At 39.2% G+C, this 27,090-nt stretch overlaps 1 protein-coding gene across 8 annotated transcripts in view; it reads right to left on the reverse strand.

Moving 5' to 3' along the window:
- Positions 1-27,090, reverse strand: part of PRUNE2 (prune homolog 2 with BCH domain) — a 294,626-nt gene that overhangs the window by 20,893 nt on the left and 246,643 nt on the right. For 6 of the 8 annotated variants that reach the window (XM_055091920.2, XM_055091917.2, XM_034967547.3 and 3 more), the window contains 6 exons: positions 23,045-23,124; positions 20,104-20,304; positions 12,418-12,591; positions 5,886-5,988; positions 5,118-5,249; positions 4,169-4,255 (listed from right to left, as the gene is read on the reverse strand). In XM_055091920.2, the coding sequence (XP_054947895.1) occupies positions 4,169-4,255; positions 5,118-5,249; positions 5,886-5,988; positions 12,418-12,591; positions 20,104-20,304; positions 23,045-23,124 (777 nt within the window). The remainder of the gene's footprint in view (positions 1-4,168; positions 4,256-5,117; positions 5,250-5,885; positions 5,989-12,417; positions 12,592-20,103; positions 20,305-23,044; positions 23,125-27,090) is intronic. The other 2 variants (XM_055091918.2, XM_003811462.6) reach the window with 1 other exon arrangement.

Consider the following 27,090-nt stretch of genomic DNA (forward strand, 5'->3'; position numbering starts at 1 on the left):
CTATAATACATTTTAGTGATCTCTTTTTTCATATCTACAAGTTGCTAACACTGAAGTAAATTGATTCAAAGGAGGATCTTTAAAGAGGCTCCTACATGATGAAACTGTAGAATACAATTATTAAGTACTTGATGTAGGTTTTCTTTAGAATTGGGCAGACAATTGGTTTCAAAGACAGAGCCTATCATTTCTAGGCTGTGTCACCCTAGACCTGAGGTTGGTAAATGATAGCCCGTGGCTGAAGCCAGCTTGCTGTCAGTTTTTTATTATTTTTTTAGAAGCTAGGACTCACTCTGTCACCCAGCTGGAGTGCAGTGGTATGATCATAGCTCACTACAGCCTTGAACTCCTGGGCTCAGGTGATCCTCCTGTCTCTGCCTCTGGAGTAGCTAGGACTACACGCACATGCTACGCTGCCTAGCTAAATTAAAAAAACAAAATTTCCAGAGACAGGATCTCCCTATGTTGCCCAGGCTGATCTTGAACTCCTTGCCTCAAGCAATCCTCCTGCTTCAGCTTCCTGAGTAGCTGGAATTATAGGCACAAGTCTATCTGATTTTTATAGTCCCTGAGTGAAGGATGATTTCTATGTTTTTTAAGGTGGTTAAAAAAATGTAAAAATAAAAATATTTTATGATGTCGGCTGGGCGCAGTGTCTCATGCCTGTAATCCCAGCACTTTGGGAGGCCGAGGCAGGTGGATCACTTGAGGTCAGGAGTTCAAGACCAGCCTGGCCAACATGGCAAAAACCTGTCTCTACTAAAAATACAAAAATTAGCCAGGTGTGGTGGCACATGCCTGTAATCCCAGCTACTTGGGAGGTGGAGGCAGGAGAATCGCTTGAACCTGGGAGGCGGAGGCTGCAGCATGCAGAGATCATGCCACTGCACTCCACTCTGGGCAACAGAGTGAAACTCTCTCTCAAAAAAAAGAGAATATTTTACAATGTAAAAATCATAGGAAATTCAATTTCAGTTTTCATAAATAAAGTTTCATCAGAGGCCAGGCATGGTGGCTCATGCTTGTAACCCCAGCACTTTGGGAGGCTGAGATGGGAAGGTCACCTGATCTCAAGAGTTCAAGACCAGCCGGGGAAACATGGCAAACCCTGTCTCTGCCCAAAATACAAAAACTTAGCCAGGCGTGGTGGTACATATCTGTGGTCCCAGCTACTTGGGAGGCTTAGGTGGGAGAATCACTTGAGCATGGGAAGGCAGAGGTTGCAGTGAGCCGAGATCGCACCACAGCACTCCAGCCTGGGCAACAGAGTGAGCTTGTCTCAAAAAAAAAAAAAAAAGTTTCATCAGAACACAGCCACTTACTTGTTTGCATGTTTCCTATGGCTGCTTTTGCTCTATAATGGCAGAATTGAGTAGTTGTAACTGAAATCATAGGGCCAGTGAAGCCTAAACTATTTACTAGTTGAATCTTTATAAACAATGTTTGCTGGTTCCTGCTTTAGACAATTTATTTGACCTCCCTGAACCTCAGCAGTTTTTCCTATACAATGGAAATAGTAAACAGTATCTGCTTCAGGCTGGGCATGGTGGCTCATGCCTGTAATCTCAGGACTTTGGGCCAAAGCAGGCAGATTGCTTGAGCCTAGGAGTTTGAGACCAGCTTGGACAACATGAGACCCCATATCTACAAAAAAATAAAAAAATTTAGCTGATTGTGGTGGCATACACCTATAGCCCAGCTACTCAGGAGGCTGAGGTGGGAGGATTGCTTGATCCCAGGAGTCTGAGGCTGCAGTAAGCCATGATCGTGCCACTGCACTCCAGCCTGGGTGACTGAAGGTGACCGTCTCTCAAAACAAAAAACAAACAAAAAAGTATCTACTTCAGAGGACTGTCATTAGGTTAAATGAGATAATGCAAATAAGCACTCAATAAATTAAGCCATTATTAGTCATAATTTACCACAACACTGTTGCTATAATTTTATTATTACTGTTGTTGTTATTATCTTGAAGCTCCCTTCAATAAGTAGTGTTGAATTATAATAATGTTTAATAGCCTTACAGTAACAAATGTTTTCTTATTGTTAAACTACATTTGGCTTGAGGCTTTCTCTGTAGTTTGAGTTCCTAGGTAGCTAACTGCAACCTAACATAGTATGTAAACAAAATTCCAACCTAACTTATGAGTATATTTTTGCAAAGACTAGCTGAGTCTCAGCCAATCAAAGCAGCTGAGCTTCAGCAATCACAGGTTGCCAGATGATCAGACCATGACCATATAAGGCAAATGCTTCATCACATTGTACCCAAATAAGATAACTGCTGAGCTGTACCCAATCAAGCTATTTCTATACATCACCTTGCTTTTCTCTGGACAAATACTGTCTGCCCACTTTGCTGGGAGGAGCTCTCTGAACCTCTCCTGGTTCTAAGTCATGCTGGATTCATAAATCATTTTTTGCTCTAATAAACTGATTGATTTGTCTAAAGTTTATCTTTTAACATTACTTAATCAAGAAAAAACATTTGTTTTATAAGTGCTGAATTATTAAGCAAACATCGATGAATCAGTAACTATGCTAATGTTTACCTTTCTACCCATTAAACTTTTTGAAAGCTTATCAGCATACATTGATTCCTACTCCCTAGTTACAGCATTTCCTGAAAATATTAAAATAAGTGGCTCTTTGTATACCTTAAATAGGTCTAATATTTTTGTTTGTTTTTTGGAGGCACAGTCTCACTCTGTTGCCCAGGCTGGAGTGCAGTGGTGTGATCTTGCCTCACTGCAACCTCCTCCCAGGTTCAAGCGATTCTCCTGCCTCAGCCTCCCTAGTAGCTGGGACTATAGGCACACCACCACCATGCCTGGCTAATTTTTTGTGTTTTTAGTAGAGATGGGGTTTCACCATGTTGGCCAGGCTGGTCTCAAACTCCTGACCTCAAGTGATCTGCCCGCCTTGGCCTCCCAAACTGCTGGGATTACAGGTGTGAGCCACCCCGCTTGGCTGCTCATAATATTTTTAAAAGCAATTTAACACAGTATGGTAAACAGCTAATCTTTGCCAGAGGGAAACTAGGGTGAATCCTGCTACTCAATTGAAGATAAATTGAAATTTTCCCATCTTAAAATTATTAATTAATTTCGTCTAAAAATTCTGATAACTTCGTTTCTTCAGTGGTTTCTTCTTGTGTATAATGAAGATAATAACAGTATATCATGTGATTGTTTAGCCTTCAGTTTACCATTTTAACAATTCTTGATTTTCAGGTATATTTTTCAGCATTAGCAATTGGAAGTGGGGAATAAGAATAATAAATAAATATAACTAAATACTTAACAAGAAAGGTAGAATTTGGAAGCTACAGTAAAGTCTATGTACACACAAAAAAAAAGATTTTAAAGTTTTTTTCCCCAGAAGCAAAGTTATCAGAATTTTTAAAAGAAATTCATTAATAACTTTGAGATGGGAAAATTTCAATTAATCTAATCTGTACCCTGATGGTGGGCAAATTTTATTGTTTTTAAAGCTATCTAGAAAGTAAATACTATCCCTTTCATTTAACTATTTGAAGTCTTACTATATTATGAACATAACTTATTTTACTTTGCATCCCTAAGATGTAAGGTTATACAAAACCTAACATAAAATAAGTGACAAATAAATATTCACTGAATTGAAACCAAGACTCCTCATGGGTGATCAAAACACAGCTCTCAAAATGGCTGCCCAGACTCTATATAACTTTGGTAGTTATATAAACGTTGTGTAGGTCTATTCAGAAGAAATGGCACAATTGAGACATGATATGGCTTCTGTTTCTGCCCTTGATTCATCTTTACTTTCCATTGTCATATTACTCTACCTTTCTATTCTCTACATAATAGCATATCACTTTAAATGTATTATCTATTCTCCTTTCTAATGTGGCATGAAAATCCCACCACTTCATCTTCCGTGTTTATAGCAAGCAATTTAGAGGTCCTGTTTTATAATGATCTGGGGGAAATATTCATCATGACAGCATTTTCTCTCTTAATTCGGGACTCTTGATGAATAGTCCAAAGCACCTTTCTAGGAAAGACAGAGACAAATATATTTCCCTGGGTACTCTTAGTTTATGAATTCTTGTTTTTAGGACAATGAGTACATATTTTTTAAAACTACTAGTAGTACTTTTATTTTATGACAACATTAACTGTACCTTATAAAAGGTCGTGTCACAGCAAGGATTGTTCTGATGAACCAAGATGGATGAACAATGATGAATGATTTCAAATTCTTCCTCAACCTATTTTGAAAAAAGAAAAAAAATACATTACTCTTAACCCATTTTCAGTGGGAATTAAAACATAAAACATATTCCTAAATAAGAATATATATAATTTAAGTCTGGCATGGTAGCTCATGCCTATAATCCCAGCACTTTGGGAGGCCAAGGCAGGCAGATCACCTGAGGTCAGGAGTTTGAGATTGGCCTGGCCAACATGTTGAAACCCCATCTCTACTAAAAATAAAAATAAAAATAAAAATAAAAAAATTAGCTCGGCGTGGTGGTGCCCGCCTGTAAGTCCTGGCTACTCAGTGGGTTAGACAGGAGAATCGCTTGAACCCAGGAGGCGGAGGTTGCCGTGATCCAAGATCATGCCACTGCACTCCAGCCTAGGCAACAGAGTGAGACTCCAACAACGACGACAACAACAAAAATGTGTGTGTGTGTGTGTGTGTGTGTGTGTGTGTGTATATATAATTTTAGGGAGTTCTATGCAAGTTACTATTACCTGGTAGGAAGATATAGAATGGCCATGATTAATTACAAGAATGCTTTTTGAGATGTAATTTGAAACTTGTATGATTCAGACGTCATTTTCTCATAGAAGTAAATGTAAAATAGAATGGTTGTGTTCTTAGAGTGCATGAATCTATAACCAACATGGTGTATTTTTGTTTAATGATGCTTTTATTCTCGTCAGTATTACCTTTACTATTTTGAAAAGAATACATGCTTAATAGCAACTTAGACAATTTATTTGATCTTATTGAGACTTGGTTTCTTCTTGTGTATAATGAAGATAATAACAGTATACCATGTGGTTGTTTAGCCTTCAGTTTACCAAAATCAAAATAGTGATTAAATAATAGAGCCCACATACCGTCTGTCAATCATCTGGTAGCATTTCTTCATCCAGCCTAGCCCTGGCATCCTCCTTCTTGGGGTTGCACCATTCAAGTACACAATCATATAGTCTTCAGCTACCATCAACTCTAAAGTACTTATTACATATCTGGTCACAGGAAGGAAGAGGAATGTTTTCAGTTCCCACATCCTATTGACACCATAATTATATAACATTAAAAGTACAGGGTGTATGAAATTTAAGAATGATTGTGCATATTACCTCTTTACCTTGGGAAGAATACAATTACCTAAGAGCATTCCTCTGAGAGTATTACTCATTTATCGGTATGGCTATCTATCTTTTAAATGGAGGTACACTAGAAAAATGTATGGGTTAGAAAGAATCCTGACTTTCAAAACTGTCAACAATGTTATCAAATACTAAGGGTAACTCAGGTTAAATAAGGGCAGATATTAATGAAGTCAGGTTATAGTCAGTCTTAGCTGACTAAGAACATGTTATGAAGGAACAAAAATAATACTTTGCCCAAAGGAAATGTTACAGAATTTTAAAATGCAAGCAAAATTCTGTTCATCTTGGTTTCAGTCTAGTCTACCCACAAAAGAGCTCCTTTAAAGGTTTTAGCCCCTTGAGCAACATTCCTTGACAGAAACCTTACTGACTTTTCACTGAAGGCTTAGAACATTCTACATCATCTATTTTCTTTAATTAAAGATGCTCTATCTGCCATTACATGCCACAGACATTAACTCAAAGCACTTTGTCATAAGTATCACTCACAGGAAAAGATTTTCCATGACATAGTGGTAATCCGCCCGACTGCTGTCTGGCAGAAAACAGGCGGCAAACACAATGATGGCATTTAGACCATCCCCATAGTATCCTGGGGGACAAACAAAAAGACACTTGTAACCAATTGAAAGCTCTTAACAAGGTAATATCTGACCTAATGGATAAATATGAAGCCTTGGCAAGTGTGTCTTTGTGGGTATATTAGCAGCATGAAATGGGGATTATGTTGACTATAGGTCTGTAGGTAAATATGCATATAGTTATCTTTCAGTGGTTAACATCTATGTTTTATAGAGTGTTAAATATATAGGGCAATTATATTTGCATATGTAGGCTATTTATATATTACGGATGATTATATTGTTGTACATAGTTGTGAAGAGGGTGTGTAAATATTCAACATCACAAAAAATGAGAGGGGGCAAGACTGACCTGAATGTCAGATTTATATCATACTAATACATAAGTACTTATACAGCACTTCTTTCTTCTGATGGCTAAGAAAGAGATTCTGTTTGATCCTCTATAGTTCTTTTTAGTCTTAGACACTGCTTAATTTAAAGGGAGAATTTAGCCACTGAAGTGCAATATAATCTCTCATCCACACACTCCAGTGACCAAATACTAGTGAGTAGACAAGTAAAACACCTTTATTTTGATTTCGAGGCCTGCAGTGCCCCTGGGATCAACAGACAGTGTGAGAACCCATGAAAAGTTCTAGCCAGGCCTTGTTCTGTCCAATATTTTACTACCATGTAATCACCAGTGGGTATGTAGAGTTCTGAAAAAACTGACACATTGGGATCTGGGAGGACTGGACCAGGCTTAAGCGTATGTCCTGTCCTCCTACTCAAAGCTTGGAGGAAATCCCTATTTAATGATTCTACAGTCCAGAGCTATATGACGTTCCCCCATCTTTTTTGCAGTAGAGTCACACTCTCTTTGTAGAGAACATCTTACTAAACTGCTTTTCAAGAGTTAATTAACTCCACCCAAATCTATATACAGCCAGGCCGGGCGCCATGACTCATGCCTGTAATCCCAGCACTTTGGGAGGCCGAGGTAGGCAGATCACTTGAGGCCAGGAGTTCGAGACCACCCGGACAGCACGGTGAAACCTTGTCCCCACTAAAAATACAAAAATCAGCCAAGCGTGGTGGCGCACGCCTGTAATCCCAGCTATTTGGAAGGCTGAGGCAGGAGAATTGCTTAAGCCTGCGAGGCAGAGGTTGCAGTGAGCCAAGATCACGCCACTGCCCTCCAGCCTGGGTGACAGAGTGAGATTCTGTCTCAAAAAAACAAACAACAAAAAAACTATATACAGCCAATATTTTACTGCCACGTAATCACCCAGTGAGTATTTAGAGTTCTGAGAAAATTAACACATTGAGTTCTGTTAAGGGGCTAAGGTTCTGAATTCTATGAAGAGGAAGAAAACTAAAGATGGGTCTGGCTAAATTATATTTGAGTAGTATAAAATTCTGTACTTTTGGGAAAACTTGAGAATTGCTTCCTGGTAACATGGAACTGAGGAGTGGAAGTGCTACTTGCAAGAGGTACTGAGAAAACAGCAGGTGGGAAATGCGGAAAGTGTGGCCATTGAAACTCCGGGGGTCAAGGAACATGTACATACATCTCAGGACACCATTCCCCATCTTTTGAAAGCTCTGGCATAATTTTGGAATTGCCCTGACTTTTAAGCAAGCTTTATATTCCCACAGTTTCTTTGAAATTCACAGCAGGTGTCAGTCAGACCCCCCACAGGTAACTATATGGAATGTCATGCGTCTTTCACACTTAAAAAGGGAAGCAATGTGTGAATTTTTATTTTTTAGTATCCCTGTCTAAACGATTGGAATTGATGTCATATAGTTCTGGACTGTAGAATCATTAAAGAGATTTTCTTCAAGCTTTGAGTAGGAGGACAGGACATACGCTTAAGCCTGGTCCAGTCCTCCCAGAACCCAACGTGTTAGTTTTTTCAGAACTCTAAATACCCACTGGTGATTTCACGGCAGTAAAGTAATGGCTGTGTATAGATTTGGATGGAGTTAATTCACTCTTGAAAAGCAGTTTAATAAGATGTTTTCTACAAAGAGAGTGTGACTCTACTGCAAAAAAATATGGGGGAAGAGAGCAAAACTAACTAAAAATATACCCAATTATGGGTTTGTGTGTATTACTAATTTGAGGTAGTTGTATACAGTATTTATACTACAAGTGGTGATATGGTGTTGTTGTATACAGTATTTATACTACAGATCTTAGAAAATGCTACCTATGTAAGTATTCAACTGATGCAACACATGTTTGTGAGAGAGCAACGTAGTAGCTTCTCTGGATATTTTTGCTTTCGTTCCATCTTTTCCAATATGCAGGGTATTTATCAACTACTTTTTAGAATGCACTATGAAGGAAAATGGCAGGAGGAGACATATCTTAATACAAAAATTGCTTGTTACAATAATTTCATTTCTGAAGATGCATAATTAAATGGAAATCCACAAAAGATATGGTGGCTTAGCTATACTAATCCTCATACCACACAGATAAGCAATTCATCCTCAGCATGATGAAAAGACAGACGTTCATTAAAAGAGACAACAGTCATAGTGAATCCAACTTAAAAGCAAGAAAGCATCCTTTCAAAAGCGTCTTTCTAAATGTAGCAATCTGGCTCCAGAGTGTTACAGTAATTTCAAGATCATGACCGCTCAGTTACTTTGATTTATTTATTTCCAGGAACTTCTAAGAAATTTTTTTTCGAAAGGGAAAGACTGAGGTTTATAAACAGTACTTCAGATGTCATTTTAAATGGCAGTTCAGCTCACTGTGTAAATGCTGTCTGCCCTTGGAATGTTGCAGCGTCGTGTTCATCCAAGTTTATTTAACTAAAGGAATACTACGGGATCAACCTACTACTTCATGATCGCTGTCTAAGTAAGAAATGTCTCGATATAAAAAGTGTGGAAATTTATAAATGAAAATTTATAAATGAAAATGTGTTATTTTGGGCAGAGGAGCTTTAAGAAGGGAAGAAGAGGCAAAAAGAGAAGGAAGAAAGTAGCAGGAGAGGGGATAATTAAAAGAGGGAAATAAAAGAAAAAGATTTCCACATGAAAGTTTTCCTCCAAAATCAAGAGCCAGTGCCATTGGCAGGCTTGGGAGATATTTCAGATAATACTGTAATTTTTCTATAGCTGCTTCCTGCTAAAAAAAGTTTAAATTTAAATTTAAAAAATCAGATAATACTATAATTGCAAGCAAAGTACAATAACTAGAATGCATAGGATCATTCACTTTTTGCCCCTCCCAGATACCTTGAAGGGGTCAGCTAACCCCTCAATTTCTATTCTCAAATATGCAGCTTACTCTAGTAAAGTTTCCTGTTGGCAACAGCATAATTCATTTGAAGTCTGGTTTTTAAAACATTTCTTTCATTAGACTTTCTTCTCAATAAAGGTGAGGTGAATTCAAGGTGTATGTGCTGGGTGGGGTGCATGAGCAACCCCCCCAGGAGTCTCCTGAGACCCTCTGAAGCAAGGACGCAAACCTTACCTGAGTGACACAGACAGGCATGAAAGGGATGTAACACAAGTTTGCTGGCCAGCAATGGAATGGAGACAGAAGGAAAGATGTCACAGTCGCAACCAAAACATACACACACACACACCAGCCAGCAACTCTTCTCCTCATTCTTTCCAGGGTCATTTGTCCAGCAAGACTTCAGAGAAGGTTACCTGAATCTCCTATAATGAAATAAGAGAAGTAAAAAAAAAAAAAAAAAAGAAAGAAAAGAAAAAGAAAAGAAACTCCTTGTTAAAATTACTTGGCATTATTGTTCTCCATTATTTAAATGGGTTTCTCAGCTCCAAGTTCAAAAAAAAAAGCCAGTTCTAGCCTCAGAGGGACCCCGTACTGTTGGCTGAGCAAAACCATTCAAACCCCTCTTTGCTTTTATTTATGCAGATGGCAAGGATATTGCTGTTGGCTCATAGGATGTGAACAGTGGTGTTGAGATTACCCTCATTTGGCTGATGATGTCATTGAGGCCCAGAGAAGGTAAGTAATGTACCAAGGTTACAGACTAGTAAGTGACAGAGATGGGTTTTGAGCCCCATTCTTCTACATTGTGTGCAATAGCTCATATCAAGGTCACTAAAGCTGAAGACTGAATTATTTATTCAAATACTGCCATCATGCACCAATATTCTCAACAGGTAGGACACCTGGCAGGGCCTGGCTTTGGGGCTAACTTCTGCAGCTCTTTTGATCGCCCCCACCTTACAGTTTTCGGCACAGAGCACTGTGTAGCTGGCACTTCTCTACTGGCCCGAATGAGAAAACTTCCTCAGAGCAAAATGTCAAGCGCCAAATAAGATTCATGTTTACTGTGAAGTGATTGCTGCTTTTTAAATGCTTATCAGAAGCCGAAGGACAAACTCAGTAGGTTGGTAAGTAAGGAGATTTTTCATCATTATGGTCTAAGGGAGTGCTGTAAACTCCTAATGTGGAAGACAAAGCTTTAGCAAATTCAGAAGTAACATCTGAAGTATCTTTACCTACAGAGCACAAAAGCTGTTCAGGGTGTAGGAAAAGGTGGCATCTCTCTAAAGTTCCGGATGGGTGCAGCCAGAGGCACATTTCATGCAGGCCGGTGCCCGGAGAGGGCCAAGGCAGGGCTGGGGAGAGGGGAGGTGGCCTTCTCTTCAAAACAAACCAGACAGTCACACAGACAAAAACTGAGCTTGCGACACAGAATGGAGACGAGCAAATGGCAAAGGGAGGAGGTAGCAGGGACGCAGAGCACAGCAAACCAGGTTAGCCCTGAGGGCTCAGGTGAATTGTTACAAGACTGTGACAGGCAGAAGCAGTGGCTTTTTTCCAACCATCAGTGCACTGATGATAATCATTCTCTCCTGATTCAGACAACAGCCCACCTAAAGAACAAGCAGGCGAGTCTACTGGAGTATTAGCAGATAACTAGCCCTAGAAGAGCAGCAGGACCATGAGCTTCCTTTCAACACAGGGACTCTGCATTTAGGAGCTGATGTTTATAGGGCTTATCACTGGGTGACTTTGATGTGACAGACATTTTAATTTTTTAATACTTTTTAAAATGAACACAGACTACTCTTACAGGCAGCCTTTGTTTTGTTTCTATTTTCAAAAAGAAAACAAACCAAAAATATCTGATGGGTGGTGCAAAGGAGATGTGACCTGGGAAGATGGGGAAGATTGAGTGTTCCTCTTATGGTTTTCACATAAAAACAAAAGGGTTGACTCTATAGCCAGCTGTGTGTCACTTTCAGCAAGATGGGGCCAACTCTCATTCTGAAGGGCTACGGGCATGACTTCCCTTAGAGGAAACTGCTCCTGACCCCACAGCAGCTCTCAGCGGGGCATATTTCCATTTCAGGTCAAACAGTAAGGCAAGAAAAAGAAAGGCCATGGCCAGGGCCAGGGACTGGCATTCACCTTTGCTACAGTGGTCAGGTTCCCTGGGTGATCCTGATACTTATGTGGGGGTAGCAATGTATGGGATGGAAGGTGAAAAATCTGCTGGCGGAGAAAGGTTTGATTGAAATAACAGATCAGCCTTCTGCTTGTTATAACAGAAAACAAAAGCAGTGTTTTGAGGCAGTGCTAAGACTCTTATTTCCCTGTCCTCATTAAGGAAGAGAGAACTGAGAGAGCAACAACTGCCTTGTCAGCTCACACTCTTTCTGAACAGCTGGGTGGTTACAGTGGCACCTCAGGACTCGGGAAAGGAAGGCATGCAGGAGAATAATCAAAATGCTGTCGATGTTTTCTGAAGTTGACAATGTTAAATGTGTTGCTTCCACTCATCTGACTTTTTGTGACTCCCAAATTAATCAAGGCCACATATGCTCCAGGAGCCCTCAAGAAAGTGCTGGAAATACAAACAAACACACTTTTCTCTCTCCCTTGTCTCTCACCAAACAGGTGGAGGCTTTGACTGGGGTTGACTGTTGTCAGGCCTAGATTTAATGTAGTTTACTAGTTTACAGAAAGGCAAACTTCAGTTAGGGGAAACAATTACCAGGCTAAGTCTAAAAAAAAAATCCCCAAAGCTTCTGAAGAGGTTTCAAAAGGCCATTTTGTAATGAGAAGCACCTCGGGGGTAGTGTTATGACATAGGCCATGGTGTCACATACTCTGTTCAGTTCAACCGTACAATGGACTGATAAGAATGCCAAACAGACATTTAAATTAGACAACTATGACTTTCAATAAATTTGCACAGAGATGATCGCTATCAGATATGTAGCATGAAAAGCCCGTTTTATATTGGAAAGTTGTCTTTGCCTAGTAGGATTTCAAATGTTTATTGAATTGAATATGAGGAAATATACTTAGCTCTATAGTTCCCTGAATATTGGCTCTAGAATAGGGTCTTTGAGATGTCATGTTCCGGAGAAGTCTAGACTCACTTTATGATTTTAAATAAAATGGCTGCCCCTTCCCCATTTCCCAGATTCATGCTGAGCTCGACTACCTCCGTGAGAAATGACTCTCCTGTAGGGCTCGATGACCTTCATGTCAATGCGCTGCTCTTGTTCTCCAATCACCACTGTCCTCCAAAGCCGGTTGTCCTCCCGTTCCTCTTCGGCCGTATATTCTGGAATAGACTCTGACTCTTGGCCAGAATCTTTGTTGGCTGTGGGATCTTCTGGAAACAAAGCACAGAGCAGGGCTGAAGGAGCAAGACCTCCACAGTGCAGCTAAACAGCCAAATGGTAAGCTTTACAATACAGTACTCCTACGGGCAGCCTTTGTTTTGTTTCATCCTGCAGAAACAACCTGATCAAAGTCCTTGTTTTGTACAGCCTTTACAGAGCTTAGCACTATCCTGACCATATAAAGTACACTCAATGAAGTCTTCTTTTATTAACTGAACAACCACATCCATTGCTAAGGCCATGCTGAGGGGGAGACTAGATGCAAAACTTAAGCTGTCTTGCATGGGTAGTGGTCCAAGGACCAACTCATCCTTGATCAGGGTAAAGATTGCAGGTCTTTCTAATGCGGTGAAAGGCTGTGTACTAGACTCAGAAAATCTTGGGGTTTTGGGGCCACATCTCTTCAGTGCTCAGAGTCTTTGAGGGCCCTCAACTTGGAATCGTGATGATACTACAAGCCAAGACTCCTACTCTAAGACTCTTACAACTGGGCTGAGCCCACTATTGGGAGCATATCTGGACATAAATTTGATATTACTTTCTATGTACTGTTTCAAAATATGCCACACCAAGACTTTATAGTAAGTGAGAAACAAACAACTTTGTAGACCAGAAATGCTCCAAGACCCCAAATGCACAAGACTCCCAAATTGATGGGTGCATAAGACAATAAAAAAGCCTACTGAGCATCCTCTGGGAAGAAATTTACTCTTGTGCATTAAAAAAAAAAAGTAACCATTTTTATTAAAAAAATAAGCAGCAATTGTTTCCATTTTTACTAGAAGTATTAGTAGAGCTTAATGATCGTTATTCTTTGTATGTTTAAGTAATCTGAAAGAAAAGATTATTTATAACCTTCACAATAATTCCAAGACATTATCATTCTTATTTTTCCATTCCCGGAAAAGCACCATTGAATTTATACTGCATTTCACTTCTTTCTATGGCACTTTGATGAAAATAACAGCACTATTGTATTAAGTATTGACCTTGTACCAGGTACTAGTTGGTATTAAAATGGTCATTATACCATTATATTATTATACCATTGGCATTATATGCAAAAACTGACTCTGAAGTGGTTTGCCTCAGATCACAGTTACTAAACAAATACAGTCAAAACCTTTACCTTTTTCAGCCCTTCTAATCTACCATATTGTACCTTGAATGTGTGATTCTCTTTCTTATTTATTTTACAAAGAGACTGTGAGTCCCTTGGGCTAAGAAACTGTGCCTTGAATCACCTTTAATATTCACTTCCAGCAACCCACTCCCTACTTAGCTTACAAACTTACTCAGAACACTCAAAAACAATTGGGAAGGTGGGTGAGTAAATTAAGAAAAACTTGGATAGTTTCCTGGAAATGGAGCTAATCTGTAAGGGAGCCACAACACTGCCATTATGTTCTGGAAGAATCTGCAATTATATATTCAAAAGTGTCTAATTACCAGTGACTTAGATAGCAAAATGAAGTTCGGTTGGGAAGCAATCCTAGCCTTTTTTGCCAACACCAACAGCTACCACCACCTACAGAGCCTTGGCTCACTCTGGCTTCCACTGTGTTCCCACCAGCATGCGGCAGCTTATCAAGGACACAGATCATAAACCACTGGTTTCAGGCCAAGCATCGTGTCCCTTGTGCAAATCCACCCATCTCTTTGGAATCCCTTCCTGCTTCTTCCTTCCTACATGGGTTAGGACCCTAGGATGCTAATCTTATATCCCTTCCTGGAACTCAATTTCCCATCTGGTCTCTACTCCCCCAGAACTCTGGATTCTGAAGCAGGTTTGCATTCTGATGCTCTTGTACACACCCTCCTTTCCCTCTAGTGAACTTTCCACCCACCAGACCCTCTTCATCCTGTTTGGTACCGTCTGACCTGCTCTAGCTTTACCCTGGTCATCTCTGTGGGGTGAACATAGGGTTGTTTTGTTTTATTTTCTGCAAATTTTATTAAAATTCCCTTATGTAAAAAATTTTTGATTGGGTGTGGTGGCTCAAGCCTGTAATCCCAGCACTCTGAAGGCCAAGGCAGGTGGATCACTTGAGCTCAGGGGTTCAAGACCAGTCCTGGGCAACATGGCAAAACCCAGTCTCTACAAAAAATACAAAAATTAGCTGGATATGTTGGCATGTGCCTGTAGTCCCAGCTACTTGGGAAGATCACGTGAGCCCGGAGGTTGAGGCTGCAGTGAGCTATGATGGTACCACTGCACTCCAGTCTGGGTGACAGAGTGAGACCTTGTCTCAAAAAAAAAAAAATTGTATACTACTTTCTTTATTATGGTTATAGTAAAACACATATCACATAAATATAGTCAACTGATCTTAGACAAGGAGCAAAGGCAATACAATAAAGCAAAGATAGTCTTTTCAACATAGTGCTGAAATAACTGGGCATCCACCTGTAAAATAATGAATCTGGACCCAGGCCTTTGATCCTTCACAAAAGTTAATTCAAAATGGATCATAGAACTAAATGTAAAATTCAAAACTGTAAAACTTTTAGAAGAGAAAATGTAACTGGCCTTGGATGCAAAGATGACTTTTTAGATACAACACCAAAGGCATGATCCATGAAAGAAATAATTGATAAGGTGGACTTCATTGAAATTAAAACTTCTATATAAAAGACAAAAATCAAGAGAATGAGAATAAGAAGACAAGCCACAGACTGGGAGAAAACATTTACAAAACACATATCTGATGAGGACTGTTATCCAAAATATACAAAGAATGCTTAATACTCAACAGTAAGGCCAGGTGCAGTGGCTCATGCCTGTAATCCCAGCACTTTGGGAGGCTGAGGTGGGTGGATCATGAGGTCAGGAGATCAAGACCATCCTGCCAACATGGTGAAACCCCGTTTCTACTAAAATACAAAACATTAGCTATGCATGGTGGCATGCATCTGTAATCCCAGCTACTTGGGAGGCTGACACAGGGGAATCGCTTGAACCCAAGAGCTAGAGGTTGCAGTGAACCGAGATTGCGTCACTGCACTCCAGCCTGGCGACAGCACGAGACTGCGTCTCAAAAACAACAACAACAACAACAACAACAAAAACTCAACAATAAGAAAATGGGCAAAAGACCTGGACAGGTACCTCACAAAGAAGATATACAGGTGACAGGTAAGCATGTGAAAAGATATTCAATATCATGTGTCATTACAGAATTTCAAATTAAAACAACAGCAAGATACCACTACATACCTATTAGAATGGCCCAAATCCAAAACCCTGACACCAAATGCTGGTGGGAATGCAAAATGGTCCAGCCACTTTGGAAGAGTTTGGCAGTTTCTTACAAAATTAAGCATACTCTTACCTTACAATCTAGCCATCATACTCCTTGGTAATTACCCAAATGCATTGAAAATGTATGCCCACACAAAAGGCTTCACATGTATGTTTATTGCAGCTTCATTCATAATTGCCAAAACTTGGAAGCAGCCAAGATGTCCTTCAGTAGGTGAATGGAAAATAACCTGTGACTTGTCCAGACAATGGAATATTATTCGGCATTAAAAAGAAATGATCTGTCAAGCCATGAAAGGATATGGAGGAACCTTAATTGCGTAAGTGAAGGAAGCCAGTCTGAAAAAGCTGCATATTGTATGAGTCCAACTACATGGATTCTGGAAGAGGCAAAAGTATGGAGACAGTAAAAGCATCAGTGATTGCTAGGGGTTGTGGGAAAGGGAGAAATAGGCAGAGCACAGAGAATTAAGGCAGAAAAACGATTCTGTATGATACTACAATGGTGGATAACTGCTGCCACTATACATTTGCTTAAACACATAGAATGCACAACTTGGAATCGTGATGATACTACAAGCCAAGACTCCTACTCTAAGACTCTTACAACTGGGCTGAGCCCCCTATTGGGAGCACATCTGGACATAAATTTGATATTACTTTCTATGTACTGTTTCAAAATATACCACACAAAGACTTTATAGTAAGTGAGAAACAAACAGCTGAACCCCTCATGTAAAGTATGGACCTTGGGTGATAATGATGTGTCAATGCAGGTTCATCAGTTGTAACAACCCAACCACTTGGCAAGGGATGTAGACAGTGAAGGAGGGTGAATGTTTGTAGAGAAACAGGTACAGGAAAACTCTGTACTCTCCGCTCAGATTTGCTGTGAACCTGAAGTTGCTCTAAAGAATAAAGTTCATTAATTTTTAAAAAGTAAAACGCATTAATGAAAGTACCAGGAATACAGAAATGCTTCATGAAAACAATGAGAATGACCAATGCCACTCATCTGTTACTGTGTGATGTGTATTCTTCTTCCTCTGCACATACACAGACATGTTTATTTTTCAAAGAGTATGATTATTCTATATATTCTGCATGTTCTATACAGATTGTTCTATAATTTGTTCCTATCTATTAAAACAGTACAGGTTTGAGACCAGCCTGGGAAACATGGCAAAACCTCATCTCTACAAAAAAATATACCAATTAGCTGGGTATGGTGGCACATGCCTGTAGTCCCAGCTACTCAGGAGGGTCACCTGAGCCTGGGTGGTCGAGGTGGCAGTGGGCTGAGATTACATCAGTGCACTCCAGCCTAGGTGACATAGTGAGGGCCTGTCTTAAAGTATAGATAGATAGATAGATAGATAGATAGATAGATAGATAGATAGATGATAGAATAGGCTTTTTGTCTCAGTAAATATAAATCCTGCTCATTTTTAAGAGTAGCCCTCAAGTATTCCATTTTGCTGATGTCTTATAGTTTACCAATTCCATGGACACAACTATTAAAGAAAATTGCTTGAAAGAGAAGACCAATTGAATATATTTGATAGTGAGCTTCACAAATTTTCCATAAGCAAAATTGCACTGTGAGCAAAAACCCTAGCAGAGGTGTTTGGTCATCAGCTACTGAATAAAACAGGCAAATGGCCTGAAAACCTTTAGGCATTTGGTAGAGTAACGCTTACTTTTTTTTTTTTTAGAGTCTCCCGCAAGTCAGGAAAACTGGATAAAAAGAGGCCTAAATGTGAGCAAGAGCTATCATGTTTGGCTTCAAGTATGTAAGTCCAATCTGGTAACAGACCCTTTCCCATTCATTGTTAGCATATTCACTGGGAAGCAGCATGGGCCAGGAACTAAGGGCAACAATGAGCTGTGTGACCTTAGGCAAATTACTTAACTTCTCTGTGCTTCATTGTTCTCGTTATAAAATGAAATAAATTAAATGAAAACTATATAATGAATTATATAATATAATGAGGTATATAATATACAATGAAAACTATATAAATGAAAAATATATAGTACAAATATATAATATATAATGAAACATATATAATGAAAATATATACATGAAAAATATAAATGAAAAAGTATTCATTAAAAGAAAATAAATTATGGCCCAAATGTTTTTGAAAAACTATACCTTAAAAACCCCTATTTTGTTTAGAATGTATATTCCTGGTTCAAAATGCTCGCACGAGAAACCTAAGAAACAGGCTGCTTTCAAGCATTTATTTCATACTTCAGAACTCAAACATATTTATAATCCAACCCTCTTATACAGCCACTTATCCATGTCCTCATGTTTACAAAATATAGCTATTCAGAGGCACTTTGTGTTTTCAAAGTTTCAACCTCTGACTATATATCTTTCATTTGAAAATTAAGGTAGATTTAAAAATTCAACTTAGTTTACAATTTTGTCCTTTGCATTTAAGACCTAAAACAGGGTTGTGGCCATTAAACTGGTTCTTTCAACACAGCTATGTTAACTACATTAAAAGAGCCATGTCAGCAAGTGGCAGTGTTAATTACCAGCTTGCTCAGCCACCACTGCTTTGCTCGACAGTTTTACTATGTTTAAAAATAAAAGGTTCAGATGTGGTGTGACAAAGCTCTCCTGACAAAAAGGAAGCAAATACGGAGGCAAGAGAGGGGCCAGTTGGGTCATGCCACAGTCTTCTGTGGGATTTTGTCAATATATTAGCAGGAAAGGAGCAGGAGCTGGTAGGGGCAACTGGGATGGATAGAGGAGCTGCTGAAGACTCTCTGGGATGACAGGAAATAATACAAATTCCAGACCTTCTTTCACCTCCTATTTGTGTATTTCAACCTACAGAATCAACTACCCAGATAACTACAGAAATTCACACATGATAAAAATGCAATATAAAATCTCTACTTACACTAAAGAACTTACTCATGTAACCAAATACCACCTGTACCCCAATAACTTATGGAAAAAAAAAACTCTACTTAAGCATAATAGACTATAAAACAAGTCATTTAGCCATTTCCTTTTTGAGGAAATAAAGCCTTAAGCTCTGTCAAGGTAGAGTCTGAACTGCACTGCTCATGTCGGCTCAATGACCATTGGTTGAAATAATTAGCTAATTTGGTGAATTTTCTAATTATGCTCCTCTAGGAGTGGAACTGCTAGAATTAGCATGTCTCTAAAAGTCAGGCCACCACTTAATTGTGGCACTGTATTGCTTTTAAGATTGCGTGAATTTTAAAAATGAATAAAAGCAACAGCTGTGTCCCAGACTCTCTCGCTTTCACTTTCAAATATTTTAACTTCAGAGAATTCCACCCTGGCTAGAACTGAAACAGAAACTACATAATGCCATTTAAAAAAAAATGATTGTATTTGTACATATTTCTTAAACCAGATTTCATAGAGTAAGAGAAAGAACTAAAGAAAGACTGAAGTTCATATCAGGAGTGTCAGTCTTGGATGATTTGAAAACTTTTAATTATCTTCCTTTTTATCATTTCTCTCACTCCCCCTAAACCATCCCTTCTTCCTTCCCACTTTATTGGAGATGCAGGATCAAATATAAAGTCCTTGCTCCTGTGGAGCATACATTCGAGTGGTAAGAGAAAGACAATAAAGATGCAAACAAATAGTTAAATAATACAATTTGAATTAGTGATACGTGGAAAATAAAATGAACACTGGGACAGAGAGTGACTAGGTGGTGGGAGTCGGGAAATGGGAAGCATCTTTGATTACAGAGGTCAAGGAAGACTTCTCTGAGGAGGTGACATCTGATTAACATCTGAATAAAGAGAAGGAGTCAGTCACGTAAGGATCTGGGGAAAAGAACATTGCAGATAGTGGGAACTTATACAAGAAATTGGCAAGCTCTGATTTCTCTTCTTCAAATTTTATCGTCCTGATTAAATTCTCTTCCCCTGCAAACCCAGCCCCAGGTTTCTTGTAACACAGCATGTAACAGTCTTCCCTCAGCCCCAGTGCCTAGCATAAATGCTAGCACAGAGTGGGGGTTAATAAACAGCAATGGTTATGTATGGCCTCTGTGACCCATACTTTCTCTGTCAGGCTCCAAACTGTCAATCATGGCCACCTATAACCTGAAATAAAAACAGAAGCTTCTAGAAATCACAAAAAAGGATCCACTGGCACAAAAATGAGAGGTCTGTTAGAAAATCTTTTACTTATTTAGCATTTAACTTTGGCCTTGCCAACTTAGTGACTTACCATGGCCAGTGTACTCAAAAGAATCTGCTTCATCGGGGGTATCAAGTTCATCCACATTGATGTCAATTTCATCTGGACTGTCCAAGTTATCATCAGAGAGAATAGATCCTTCACTTTGGTCCAGAGAAAGATTGATATTTGGGGCTGTGAGCTTGATTCTCCGAGGATGAGTGTCATTAAGATCCAGAGAATTGGGAGGTTCTAAAGAAGAAAGAGAACAGCAACATCAAGTATTAAACCAGAGGAGCAATCTAAATCAAAAATTTCAAAATCCCAAATGCTCCAAAATCTGAAACTTTTTGAGTGCCAACATGACGTGTCAAGGAAATACTCACTGGAGCATTTTGGATTTCAGAATTTTGAATTTGGGATGTTCAACCAGTAAGTATAATCCAAATATTCCAAAATCTGAAAAAATCCAAAATCTGAAACACTCTGGTCCAAGCATTTAAGTAAGGGATACTTAACCTATACGTGGCTGCCAAGAGTGGGTTTGGGCCCAGTGGAAAACATTTTTAAAGTCCTTTCAGCAAAAGCAGACCTGATAGAAATCTTTGTATGAGATATAGACACCCTTCTTGAAAGCAGCCCTCTGTAACTGGATCCTCCCAACCCCCTCAGCCTTGGCCATGTAGAAACAGGAAGTAGGAGTTATTACTAAATGGTTAGATAACTAGTTTTTAGAATTTCCCTGTTCAAGTTTGAAAACTTGAAATTGCTATAATAATTGAATTAAATTTTCATGGGGTATACTGCATAAGAAAAATAGTTAAGTTTACATATACAGTTGTCCCTTGATATCCATAAGGGATTGATTCCAGGACCCCTGGTGGAAACCAAAATGTACAGATGCTCAAGTCCCTGATATAAAATGGTGTAGTGTTGACATATAACCCATGCACATCCTTCTGTATACTTCAAATCATCTCTAGAATAATTATAATACCTAATACAAAGTAAATAGTGTTTGCACTGTGTTTAGAAATAATGACCAGGAAAAAAAGTTTGTACATGTTCAGTACAGATGCGATTTTTTTTCTTTGAATATTTTTCTTCTGTGGTAGGTTGAATCCACGGATTTGGAACCATGGATAGAAAGGGCCAACTATATTTTCTAATCGTTTGTGTTGACTTTGCTCCTATGGAATGTACGTTAAGAACTTTGTCATGTTCACAGACACTCCCAAAATACTTCTTTTAGGTCCTGACAACTCTGTATATGATCTTCAGTGCCCTTTACCTGGCCGAAGTATCCTCCCAGGTAACATTCTTTGAACTCACCCAAGCAGTCACCAGCTCTTATGCAAATCTCGCTTGACATTGGTTCCCATAACATAAGTGATAATCTTATGTGTAGGCTCCCTCCTTTCATTGTAGTATGCATCTTCCTGCTCAGCCGCCTTTCATTTAATAGAAGCAGAGCTGGAGAAGTCATTTTTTAACCAAGCTTAAACTAACAAAACAAAGGTAGAGACATACCCTACTGTAGTATAATAAGAAATGTATTTGGTCTTTGGCCCTGGTTCCAGGCACAGAGGTCTTAAAACCCTTGTCATTTCCTAAGGTGGATAGTGTCAGAATTGAATTATAGGACACCCAGTTGGTGTTCATTAGAAAATTGCTTGGTGTGTGGCAAACAAAACAAAACAAAACCCTACACATCTGGTCACAGAAGTGTTCAGTGTGAGAGCAGAGTAGGAGAAAACAGTTTGTTGCCTTCACCTAAAACCAGAAATGACAGGATTCCTAAGCACGAAATATTTTGAAGACCATTTGGCATACCCTTCAACTCTGGAATTCTGGCTCTGGCCTTGTCCTGGAGAAATTGGCACTGTTCCCCTGTCAGTCATTAAGCTTTTTCTTTTCTGAATGGAACATCACCCAAACTCTGTTCTAGGTAATGGTTTTATGTATTACTTGAAAAAGGTTTCTATTGACAAGTCAGTTTCAACACTGAGTTTCTATATTTCACGAATTTGCAGAGCAGTGATGTCCCAAAGAATTCTTTGTGATGATGAAAAGGTTCTATATTTGGCTATTGAGCACTTGAAATGAGGCTAGTGCAACTGAAGAAGAGCATTTTAAAAAATTATTTTTAATTTTAATTAATTTAAATAGCCACATGTGACTAGCTGCTTACCATATCAGATAACCATAGCCTTAGTGCCTTTATCATTCAAAAGTACATTGTGAACTTGGAAGATTCAAATAAACATACTGTGGTTACCAAGCATATTTGGCCATAGAACATTTAGAAATAATTCTGTTACATGACTAGTATTTTGAAGAATGCATTTCAAATACTACGACAGAAAAGAAATGTAATTGCCTTCCTTCCTCCTACCACACTGTAGGCTTGGCTGAGAATACATGATTCAGGATCTTGGTATGATCCTGGAGTTGGTGTAATGCAAGAGAGTGACCCTGGAATACAGTGAGAGTCATGTAAGTTGCAATTGAAAAATTAAATTCCTTTTTGTGTATGCCTTGGGTTGTAAACCCCTAAAATGTAGGGTAGTTTTGTTTTTTATTGTTGTTGTCTTGGTTTTGGTTTTGATAGTTAGGATACTGAGCATTCTTGATATCACATTTCCAATTTTAAACATTCTTACAATTATGTGTAAATGCGGAGAACTTAGACATTAGTCAGAATTTGGTACAATATACAGTAGCCAATTATCACAGGAACTGAAAACATTGGCAGATAAGGCTGTGGTCTAGGAGATAAAATGCAGCCCACACTAGCGAGCATCAGTATTCAAGCCAACTCTTAAATTAACCAAATGCAGCCTAACACCTTCATATCACACATTTCTTTTTTCCTCTCACTGTTATCACTGAAATCATAAGTTAGATGCACAGGAAATAATTCTTTCACTGAATAATGAAAACGTTGGGATACAGAATACCAATGAAGGAAATGAACAAATGCTGCTCTCACCAGGCCTCATGTCTGCAGCACTGGGACTCAGCACGCCCTCTTCAAAGGGGATGTCCATTCCTACATCCTCTGACAGTAGTCTGCAAAAAAAGCAAAGCAAAGCGCGTCAACAACAACTGTGTAAGACTTCATTTCTTTTGAAAAGGAAACCCACAGAGTCCAGGATAACATTTTCAACTCACTTAAAATAAACCATGTATGGGGACTGAATCCACTGTAAGTGGTCCCAAATTAAAGACTTTCTGCAGTTATGGTAAATGAGAACAATGGACACCAATTTCACTTGCTTACATCAAGTCACTTCTGCTAGCTCACTTAATAAACACACACCAAGTGGGAAACTCAGAAATAGGAAATGCAAACAACTAATAAAATATACTTCAGGGACATTTAATATATATATATTTTTAACAACAGGGTCAATATATGTGCTTTGTACACATCTCTTACTCTGTAAATTTGAGTATTTTAATTAAATTTCCATGGACAGAGGGAGAGCATATTCTGTTGATCTCAGTTTTCATTTGTAAACTAGGGATATACACCTACTTCACCACGTTGTTTAAAGATTGAGCTACAAAAGTAAAGTGCCTAACACTCCTGAGCAGGCATAGACTGATGTTATTTTTCTTCCTTTTTTGAATATTTAAAGAGTCACTGTGAATATATGTTGGTGAAGATGGCTCTGGTCATGACTTCCCACCTCTTGTTTCTAATCAGTGCTGAGCCCACAACCATCTGTATTAGCACATTTGGTAAGAAGTGTAGGGAAACAGGAAATACCAAAGGCAATTGTGACGAATCTATATCTTCTTCTAAGAAGCTGACCACTGTTCATGATAAATTTCTCTTGATTTATTTTCATCCCTGGACCTTTGTTCAGTAAGACCCCATTTACCATAATATATATTTCTTCTCTGTGAGTTTCACATAATTTCATTCACCTAGGGTGAATCCTTATGATGTGGGCACTAACCTAATTTTAAACATGATAAACCTTTATGTTAAAGTTCTTAATTTAGTCCCCTTCTGCCTCTCTTACTGTACTTTGCACTATGTAACGCTGGATCTACCAAACCTTTGGAGTTTAATCTGCTTCTCCAGGATGCAAGTCAAATCCCCTACTGTCAATAAAGCACTATGATGAAAGAAAATAATCTGCACCCTTAGTGATTATTGCATTTGCTTCATTTATTCAACAAATATCTATTAAGTGTCTACTATGTGCCGAGGATATAGAGGAACAAAACAGACCCGTCTCATTCTCGTGGTGGAGTTGGGATGGTGGAGCTAATACAATGACCCCTACCTTCAAGAACTCAGTGCTGCTCCCCTGGATAGAGGTAAGTGCCTGTGTACTTACCTACCAACTCCTGAGACCCCTTCAAAAGCTCAGCATCAGGGAGTTTCTTTGTCCACATTCTTCCTGTGGCTTTGACCCTGTGTGTTCTCTAAAACTAGACCTGTGCCCTGGTAGCAAAGGGGCATGCAAGAGGTTGGCATGTAAGACAGACAATAATGTATCAGCAGGAACAAGATAACCTGTGCCAAACAGAGATACACTATGATAGGTGGAATCAAACCACGTTATTCAGCAACAAAGATTGGGGAGGTATGCAAAGAGAAGATCTGCACCAGGCCCCAGTTTTGAAAGTCCTAGGACCTAGAGGGACAGATGTCTGGGTATCCCATGATCCTGCAGTTTTTGGAATTCCTTACAATGATCTTTGTCATTTTGTGTGTTCTCCTTGACATCAAACTTCTCGTACCTGTCAAGTAGCAAAATGCTGCTATTAAGAGCCACTGGATTTAAATCTTAGTTCTACCACTTACTGTGTTGGATTGAATTATTGAGCCTGAAATATTCTAAAGGCACATGTACATTATTTTTCTAGTTATCTGCCTAAGAGTCAACCTTGAACAAAAATAAAGACATCAGATTTCTATCTGCCTGACAGAGCACACAGGATGTGGGCCTTGGCATCAAAATAAATATGACGGTTTTAAAATAGATAGGATCAGCTTAAGTTTAATAGATTTTTTTAAACAATTGTGAATTATGGGCAACATCATGGAATAGCTGCAGCAGTCCTGCCTGGATATGAGGTTTTAGTTCTGAGTTATAGTTCTGCTGCCAGTATCAACAAGCTGATTAACTCTGAGAAGATTAGTTGACCATTTCTGTGATTTTAAAAGGGGATAATACCCAACATCACAGTGACTGTGGAGAATAAATATAATACAAATAAAAGTACTCTGTAAGTCATAAAGCACTGAGTTTAAGGTATTACATACCCTCCACTTAAAACATAGTACAGGAGCAGTGGTTTAATTAAAGTATGTGTCATGGTTGGACAAATCATAATTAAGGTCACTATAATTTGGGCATTAGTCCAGGTAAAAGATAATCTTATTACTGCACAAATCTCCACAGAGCCTAGAAATGCTCCTCAACTCATTGATGTTAGAAAATAGAGCCTTTGCCTCTAAGTGCTCCTTTTCAACACAAAGCAGAGACCCTATGAAGAAGGCACAGATTTCTTCCCCCTGTGTTAGCATGCACTGGGGGAAGAAAAATGCTGAAGGCTGTGATCAGCGGATGACCCAAGGAGAGAGATTCACACAAACCCATGGATATTAAAGAAGGCTAGGCCGGGTGCAGTGGCTCACGCCTATAATCCCAGCACTTTGGGAGGCTGAGGCGGGCGGGTCACCTGATATTGGGAGTTCAAGAACACCCTGACCAAGATGGAGAAACCCCATCTCTACTAAAAATACAAAATTAGCTGGGTGTGGTGGCGCATGCCTGTAATCCCAGCTACTCGGGAGGCTGAGGCAGGAGAATTGCTTAAACCTGGGAGGCAGAGGTTGTGGTGAGCTGAGATGGTGCCATTGCACTCCAGCCTGGGCAAAAAGAGCAAAACTCCGTCCCACTCCCCCCCAAAAAGAAGGCTATAGGGACATGTTAGAAAACCCCTGGGACAGAGGGAAAGCTGAGCCAGAATAGCCTAGAAGCAAATCTAAGAGAAACCCAAGTCACGCTCTTTGTAAATACTTCAACCACATTCATACATTAAGCCCATAAACATTTGCAGAAATGAAGTGGCCAAACAGCAGTTGTTGATTAAGCAGGACAGCAGTTTTATGATCAGTAACTGAAGCCTCTCAAGATCTGTTAGGTAACAAACCAGTCCAGTGTAAAGGTCTGTATTTTACTTTATCTATCTGTAGCCTCTACTTAATTTTGAGTTTCTTTATACAGAATGGAGCTAACCAAGAGGTTGAGGGAGTTGTAAACACAAGTCAGGCTGTACTATGGCTGAAACAGCTACATGTCTCCATCTAGAGGATGTATTAAAACTGATTCATGGTTTCTTTGCTGGATGGTAATGTGACATTAACACCATGTATGTTAGAAGATCAATGTATTATGACATATTGATCTTCACCAAGTATTTCTGGCTCTCTGCCTTTTGAGTGCATGGTAGTATTGCACTTTCCTGTCCCCTTTGAAGTTAGGGTGGCCACATGACTTGCTTTGGCTAATGAAGAAAGAGTGGAAGGGAGAGATGTCGCTTCTGAGCAGAAGGCTTAGGAGCAAGCGTGTGAGGAGCCACATCCTCTTCCCACATAGGTGGCTGTGGAGGGGCTCGGCCAGGCTGTGTCCCGAGTGCCTCTGATGAGCAGAGGCCTCGATGAAAGCTTGCTGGAAATGTAAACAAGAAATGAACTTTTGTTGTGTTTTGCCCTGAGATATTGTAGTTATTTGTTACCACATTACGATCTAGCCCATTCTTACTATATAGCTGGCCTTTATTGTTTCAAAGGGAATATTTGACTTATGCTATGCTCAAAAATTTATTTCCTGATTTGGGTAACCAATTTTCCACATTCTTAGCCCAGATTCATATTGACAGTAAATATCTTTACGTCTGGATTGCTAAAGCGTCAAAGCATATAGGAACAAAAAGCTTGAAAAGACACTGAATGCTTTTAAATATTCTATAAGATTGAGTATTAATATATCACCTTTAGGGTTTTTGTCA

The sequence above is a fragment of the Pan paniscus genome, chromosome 11 (assembly GCF_029289425.2).
Source record: "Pan paniscus chromosome 11, NHGRI_mPanPan1-v2.0_pri, whole genome shotgun sequence".
Taxonomy (NCBI): domain Eukaryota; kingdom Metazoa; phylum Chordata; class Mammalia; order Primates; family Hominidae; genus Pan; species Pan paniscus.